At 31.8% G+C, this 8,304-nt stretch overlaps 1 protein-coding gene across 1 annotated transcript; it reads right to left on the bottom strand.

Moving 5' to 3' along the window:
- Positions 1 to 6,513: 6,513 nt before the first annotated feature.
- LOC107894878 (histone H2B-like) lies at positions 6,514 to 7,158 on the bottom strand. The gene has a single exon (XM_016820062.2). The coding sequence runs from the start codon at positions 7,071 to 7,073 to the stop codon at positions 6,672 to 6,674; it is 402 nt and encodes a 133-aa protein (XP_016675551.1). The 5' UTR covers positions 7,074 to 7,158; the 3' UTR covers positions 6,514 to 6,671.
- Between the last annotated feature and the right edge of the window lie 1,146 nt (positions 7,159 to 8,304).

The raw sequence follows: 8,304 nt of genomic DNA, 5'->3' as shown, positions 1-8,304 counted from the left end.
GGACAGATTGAGTATGAAATGAAAAGTTTTAAATTGATCAAAATTTTATGGCCCAGTTTTACATGTGTATGCTTGAGTTAAGTCTGGTGACACCTCGAACCCTGTCCCTGCGTTGAATACGGGTGAGGGGTGTTACATGGATAACTATTATAATTAAACATGATTCAATTGGATTTATCACTCTTCATAACATATCGTGTTTTCTATGTAACACCATTTCAATAAGTTTCATACACACGTCTTGGTTCATATTGAACATTTACCATAATCACAATCTAGTGATTAAACACATAACTTAATAATATCATAACAGGGTAAGATATGAGACATAAATATAGCATCCCTTAAACCATACCTTTCATAATCATAAATATTCGTACTTTGATCAATGGTACATCATATCTTTCCATATTTATTGTAGTGAAGTCACTCGGAATCCGTACTGAAGCTCGTACGAAGTGTGCAAAACGATGGTTGTAACCATCCCTTTTCATGGCTAATGGTCGTCACCATCCCTTTTCATAGTCAATAGCCAAAGCTATCCCTATTCACATTCGATATCCGAAGCTATCCCTTTTCGTATTCGATAGACGAAGCTATCCCTTTTCATTATCTGAGGTTTGTCGATACGTCGTTGGATTATCTGTCGAGATATAATATGATAATATAACATTATAACATTTAAAACAAAAATTTAAAATTCTATTTAAATATACGAACTTACCTGGCTAAATTGCAGAAATACAAAAGTTTAGGGGTATTTTGGTAATTTTTCATTTTCCACGATTTTTTACCGGATCTTGATCTAAATTGATAATTTCATTCAATTTATTAATTTAGGAAGTAAAAAATATATATTTCATGCAATTTGGTCATTTTTGACATTTTTACAATATTGCCCCTAAAGTTTATTCAATTTAGTCCCTAAGCCCAAAACATGCAAATTAATCATTTTTTCCCAAAATTGAATTTAGCTGAATGTTCATGGTATCTAAAACAGCCCATTTGTACAACAATTTTACATTAAATCCTTGTACTTTTATTAATTTTACAATTTAGTCCCTAATCGGTAAATTCATAAAAAATCACTTAATAAATAATTTTAAATATCAATCAACATTCTAAATTCATCATTTAATATCTAAAATCACAAATTTCATCAATGGTAACATTCAAAATCTTTAATAGTTTCAAAATCGAAGGTATGGGCTAGCTGAACCTAGTTGCAACGATCTAAAAAAATAGAATGTAACAGCCCGATTTTGGGCCTAGTCAGAATAGTGGTTTCGGAACCACTATTCTGGGGCTATGGAAATTATTTCTAATGTTATTTTATGTGTTATAGCATGATTATATGAATGCATGAAAATTTTGGTGAAATAATTTTAAAGATTCCATGCTTAATTGCGAAAAAAGACTAAATCACATAAAGGGCAAAAGTTTTGTTTTGCTAGCTAAATATGTTAAATAGCTAGAGAACCAAAATTTGGGGTGTTTAAAGTGACAATAAACCCTAAAAAAAGGTGCTTGGCAAGCCATAGAGAGAAAGAAAGTAGAAAAGTCAAAATTTGGCGTGGTTGGTAACTTAATTTTGACTAGAAATAGAATAAAATAAAATAAAAAGGTATCATCTTTTTATCTTTCTTCTTCCCCACCAAAAATGGCAGCAAACAAGGGGGTTTTAAGAGCTTAAGCTTTTAGCCACTTAGTTCTCTTGCAAGTAAGTGATTTTGATGACTTTTCTTGATGATTTTTACACTTTTGGGACCTTTGTAGCATAAGTTAGCTAATGGGGGACTATTTTACAAAATGGTTGAAAGTATAGGGTTTTTTAATGAGAGAATTTATGTTTTTTTTTGAATTTTATAGAAGAAAATGAGTCTTGGTTGTGTAATAAACAACTTTTGTGAAACAAGTTTGCATGAAAACACCTAAAAAAGGCTATTTTGTAAAGTTGTAAAATAAGTTGTAAATGCGTGAAAGAATTGAAATTGTGAGTTGCTATAGTTATAAAACAAATTCGGCTAGGCTTGGTAAAGGAGGAAATTTGATAAAAATTAATTTACGAGCCTAAGGGCAAAATTGTAATTTTTGTAAAGTCTAAGGGCAAAACGGTCATTTTTCCAAATTGTGAATTATAGAATGTTTTAATTAATGTAATGATTAAATTAGTGAATTTCATCATGTTAGATCAACAAAATCGAGATTTGGGCTTAAATCGGAAAGTACGAGGTTATGGACTAAAATGGAGTAATTAGCCAAAATTGCATTCGAGGTAAGTCCATGTGATTAAATAAGCATGTTATCCATATTATTGTTAATATAATTGAAATCTATTTTGTTATAATTGTATTGAATTATATGTTGATGGAGTTATGTATGAGAAAGTGATGCCAAAAGTTAATAACACTCATGTGATGATAGAATACATTATAAATTTGATGGAGTATGATATTCCATTGAAACGAGTAAGTTATACGTAAATAATGCAAATATAATGTTACCATGTATTGTACGATTAGTATGGTCTGAATTATTGACTTGCATTGTGAATGTAAATTATAGGAATTTACGTAGCAATAACTCTCGGCTGAACCTTAGGAATAGATTGTGATATTCATGCCATGACATTGGGTGATATGTGTGCTAGTGTAAGACATGCCTGGGACATGCATCAGCATTGAGACGAGAGCTAGTGTAAGACATGCCTGGGACATGCGTCGGCCTTGAGATATACAAGCTAGTGTAAGACTTGTCTGGGACATGGCGTCGGCTTTTTGTGTGTCAGTGTAAGACCTGTCTGGGACATGGCATCGACAAAGATAGATGAGAGCCAGGGTAAGACCTGTCTGGGACACGGCATCAGCCTAGATATATGAAAGTTAGTGTAAGACCTGTCTTGGACATGGCATCAACTTTGATGTGCTAGCCAGTGTAAGACCATGTCTGTGATATGGCATCGGCATGTTATCCCATGTTTGGGGCTATTGAATATCCTATAGTATTCCAAGTGGTTCAATGGGAGATTTGTGGTATATATCGAAATGAGAGAACTTATGACCATGTTGTGAGTGGTACAGGTACTTACATGAAATTGATGAGATGTGAATTCAATTCATGTTGTATGATTAATAAGGAATGAATATGAGTACGTATATGAGCATGTTGAGTAACTCAGGTATGTATGCCAAACTCATAAGAAATGATTTCGGTTTATGATGTACATTTGGTGAGGATGCAAATAGGTAAGTCATGCCTATGAGAAAGATTTTGTGATGACCTTGTGATTATAGGTCTATACTTATGATGTATAAACATGTATTTTTACCAATGTGGTGAAAATGAATTAATAAGGGTGATAAACTTAGTATCATAAATTTACACTAAAATAGTTTTGGACAGCAACAACAATCTGACTTTGAAAATCTGCAAAAAATTGTGGAAATTGAGTTAAAGGCTGAATAAAATATGAAATTAAAGCTCAATGACCCTAGTTTCACATAGAAGAAACGATGCAAGCAAAGGAGTTTCATACCATGAAATATTTAAATTGATGTGATATAGAGTCAGAATGATTTTGAAATCTCCTATTCTGAATTGAGAAAATCATTGGAAATTGTAAAAAAAATAGTTATGGGTTATAATTTATATTCTTAGAATTCAATGAGTCTATTTTCAAGAGAAATATAGAGAAGCGTCATCCGAATCCCATATTATGTGATAATTAAGTTTTAGTGAAGAAGGGTCAGAACTGTTAGAAAGCAAAAAAGGGGTAACTTTAAGGAATAAATTGTACTTATTGGCTAGACCAAAAATTCTAAAAATTTTATGGTACGAATATATGTGAGTTTAGTTTCAGGAAAAATTAGCGGATCTTAATTTAGAGTTCTTTAGATCCAGATATAAATAATTTAGTGACCATGACTCGAGAAAATAGCTTGACTGGAACATAAGTAAAAATGCAAATAGGGTTGTATTACCTTCAGAAGCAAGTTGATAAATTGCTTATTATTTTCATACGGTCTTACTAAGCTATAAAGCTCACCCTCTCCTTTCCATTCTTTAGTGTTTCAAGTTAGCTCGAGGTTGGAGATCGTCAGAGGCAACATCACACTATCAAGCCATCACCTTTGGAGTATTGACATATGTGTATTAAACACCTTCAAGTGAGTGGCATGTATAGCGACTTATTTTTTATGATAGATGTTGTTATGATTAGCCAAACGTATTGGCTTATATTGATTAATTTTATATAGCCATGAGATGTAGCTTATAATGATTGTGGCTTGTAAGCCTAGTTATTCATGATAAGTTCTAATGCTTGTGATGTGATGATGTTTTTATGCTTGTGGGACATGCATGATTGGTGTTAAGACATGTGTGTATGATAAATGCTTCATGACCAATCAAAATGGTTATAGCCATGCAGTAATTGTATGGTATAGAAATAAGACGATGATGATTGAACATGAATGCTTAATATTTAAATAAGGTCACTTGACAAGGTCAATGAATATGGATTAATGTGTTTAGACTTGATATTATATGAGTATGTGAAACTTGTGAACGATAGCATGTTAAAGTTAAGAATACACCTTAGTGAGTCTGCTAAATCATTAAAATGATGTCATGATGTATAACTTTAATGTGTGTAAAGACGTGAGGGATTAATGGTAACAAAAGGCTTGAAAAATAGCCTAAGTGTTAGCCACACAGGCAGAGACACGACCGTGTGTCTCAGCTGTGTCGATGACTCGGCCTAGCACACAGGTGTGTGGTTTGGCCATGTGGTTAAATTTTGTTTGCTGACGTCATAGTCAGAGAGTTACATAGCCTGAGGACACCGGCGTGTCCTGGGCACACGAGCATGTCCCTGTGCCCACACGGGTATCTGAGACTATTTCATGGAAAGAAATTTTCTAAGTTTTCTCAAAACTTTCTAAGGTTCTCGATTTAGTCCCTAACTACTTTCAATGCATGTTTAGGGCATCGTAGGCCCGTGTATGGGACATTATGCATGTGTATGAAAAGCTTTGAATTAAAAAGAAATTTTATGGTTCAGGTTTTGCATGTATGTGAATGTTTAAGTCCGGTAATACCTCGTAACTTGTCCCCGCATCGGACATGGGTAAGGGGTGTTACATAGAAATTAAAAGAAATGGGCTAAAATCACATATCATGCAAAGGTAATACCATGGAAGAAAGCTTCATCACAAAAATCGCTTCTTTCATCCATTAGAATTCGGTGAAGGTAGGTTGTAAAAGATGATAATGGATTTTGGTTTTATTTTAATTAATTTAATTAGAAAATTACCATTCTGTCCACTTAAATTATCATCCAATTTCATGTAGTTGCCCAAAACAATCCACTAACCTCTTGAATAGTCTAATTATCATTTAAACCCCTTTTCCTTTATTCGATTAACATTTAATCACTCAAATTAAATAACAATAAAAATTTAATTCTTTTACGATTTAGTCCTTTTTAATTAATTAACTATCGAAACGTTAAAATTTTTTAATGAAACTCTAATACCACCTTAAAGACACTCTATATTTACTGCTCGATTTATAGAAACGAGATCCTGATACTTTATTTTTTAAAACCACTTGAACTTAATCAATCGCTTATAAAACAAAAATTACAATATCAAAAACATTTTCAAAGTCACAATTAATCCATAAATATTAAATATAATATTTACAAACTTACTCATCGAATTTGGTGAGTCCGAAATCACTATTTTCAACACCGCTGAAAAACGAGCTGATACATTCACGTTAAATCTGGACAACCATATATCTGGATTCATTCTAATCTTAACTTTTAAATTACTTTTTTATTTTTTTAATTTTAAACTTTATTTAATATTTCTATAAATTGGAATAAGATTTTAAAAGGAAAATCAAGCTTTCAAACAAATTAATCCGGACATACTAAAAAAAATAAATTGCAAAGACTCAATTTAATGAAAGAAATTACAAAGGCTTAATTAATTTTCTAAAAAGATAAAAGGTTTTTATACCATTAAATTTTATTTAATTAAAAAAACTTGAATTTTATTATTTTTCTAAATCTAAAAATCTAAAAATTCTCGATTTTGATTTGAATTAGAAAATTCATCCCTATGAATTTGAAACCGAACAAACCCAACATAATTTCACCATCAAACAAGTATAACCCAAATTCAGAGCTAACAAACTAAAAACAACACAAATTATATAAAAGTAATCCCGAGGTAATTTGAAATTACTCAAACATAAAATCATCAAAAATATATATAATTTAATTACTTCGCCCAAAAAATTTAGTGTCACCCTCAAACTCAAATAATCTAAGTCTAAAATAATTCAAACTATTCAAATTTATTAAAAGTAATGTAAACAGATCAAAATTCAAGAGTCTCAAAAAGAAACTTTGACAAGTGATGGTTCAATTTGTTCAATTGACAATCATAACAGAAAATGGATAGCTATTTAACATCATAATTGATAAATCAAAACACATTGAAGTTAAAGGGAAAAAAAAAGTGCCAAGTTCCATTCTTTAATCTATTGCATCTAGGACATTAGAGCATCATTTAAGTATAACATATATTCAAAAGAAATATAATATATAATTTAATATCGTAGCAATGGGATTAAAATCTCAAAACAAAAAGTCTATAAATCTAAGAACTGGTAAACTTGGTAACCGCCTTGGTACCTTCAGAGACGGCGTGTTTTGCCAATTCGCCAGGTAAAACTAATCTCACTGCCGTTTGGATCTCCCTCGATGTAATCGTTGGCTTCTTATTGTACCTGGCCAATCTAGAAGCTTCCTGAGCCAATTTCTCAAATATATCATTGATGAAACTGTTCATAATCCCCATGGCTTTGCTTGAGATACCGATATCAGGATGAACTTGTTTCAAGACCTTGAAAATGTAAATCTTGTAAGTCTCTGTGCTCTTTTTGATCTTTTTCTTTTTCTTATCCCCGCCTTCCTTTGATATTTTTTTCTCCACTGAAGCTGGAGCTTTCTCTGCTACAGGCTTTTTCTCGGCAGGCTTCTTCTCGGCCTTTGGTGCCATTGGAAGAAAATGATGAAAGTTTCTACTCTGTTTTAACCAAACAAACAACCGGTAGAAAAATGAAGTTGGAAAATCCGGTGGAGAGAAGCATGGGGAGATGGGATTGATTGTGTATTTATATACGTGTGTGATTGATTTGATTGGTTACTTGAGTTCCACGCGGGTCGATGACAAGGCACTGTTTGATTGAGTTAGTTTAATGTGAACCCCACATGCAGGGGAAGATGTGGACAGTTAGAGATAATATCTCCATGGCCTAAAACACGGCATTAGAATTAGGACTTAAAAAAACATGACTAATTGCTTAAAGCACAAATAAATTCGTCCCGTAGGAATTCAACGTACAACCTTCATGTTAGTAGCATGAAAAATCAAAATATTAATAGACTAAAATTGTGTATTGATGGATTTATCACTTATCTAGAGAGTATAATGAATTGATAATCTAGCTAAAATGATTATTTGTAATAGTAGTGGTATCCAGCTATTCGAAACACTTCCAAGATGGCTTGGGTTTTAATTCAAAGTAATTCCTCATAATGTTTTTTATTCACCCAAAAAAATACACTACAACTTCGAAGAAATACTCCAAATTAGGGTAAATGAGGCAATGATACTCGAAATTTACTCAAGTTCGATTTGAAAAAAATAGAATTCAATTCGGTAATTATTACACCAAATTCGAGCTTAATAATATTTAACTCAAATAGCACGCAAGCTTTGTTGAGTTTTTCATATTTTTATATTATTAAATTACGTTATTACCTTTAATAAATATTATTAATCCTAAGCTTAATTTATGAGTTGAGCTTGAGTACAAAAATTGGTACAAGAGCTTAACCGAGAGCTCGATTATATCTCAATTGAGCTTGAGCTTAAAAATAGATGTTCGATTGAGCCCAAACCAAATATCGAGCTCTGAATTTCAAGTGAAGCTATAAATTATTAATTCTTCAAAATATATAGGCTTTAATAGTGAAACGATCCCAGAATTATACCCTAATTCTCAAATTAACCCTTAAATTTTCCTTATCGTAAGTTGTCTTACAGTTTTATTTTGTCCCATATTTTGGTCAAAAAATGTAACACTACTAAAAAAACATGTGTAACTTTGGACGAATAAAATCACAACACATGACAAATTAATTACATTTAATATATATTTTAGTTTTCTTTTTCTTTCTCTTTTCTTTTCCTCTCCCTCGTATATTTTCTTTCTTCTTCCTCCTCC

This window comes from Gossypium hirsutum, chromosome A13 (genome assembly GCF_007990345.1).
Source record: "Gossypium hirsutum isolate 1008001.06 chromosome A13, Gossypium_hirsutum_v2.1, whole genome shotgun sequence".
NCBI classification, from domain to species: domain Eukaryota; kingdom Viridiplantae; phylum Streptophyta; class Magnoliopsida; order Malvales; family Malvaceae; genus Gossypium; species Gossypium hirsutum.
This window is presented reverse-complemented; position numbering and strand designations above follow the sequence as displayed.

Coding starts and splice junctions, on each gene's coding strand:
- LOC107894878 (XM_016820062.2), bottom strand. CDS start 7,073: ATGGCACCAAAGGCCGAGAAGAAGCCTGCCGAGAAAAAGCCTGTAGCA.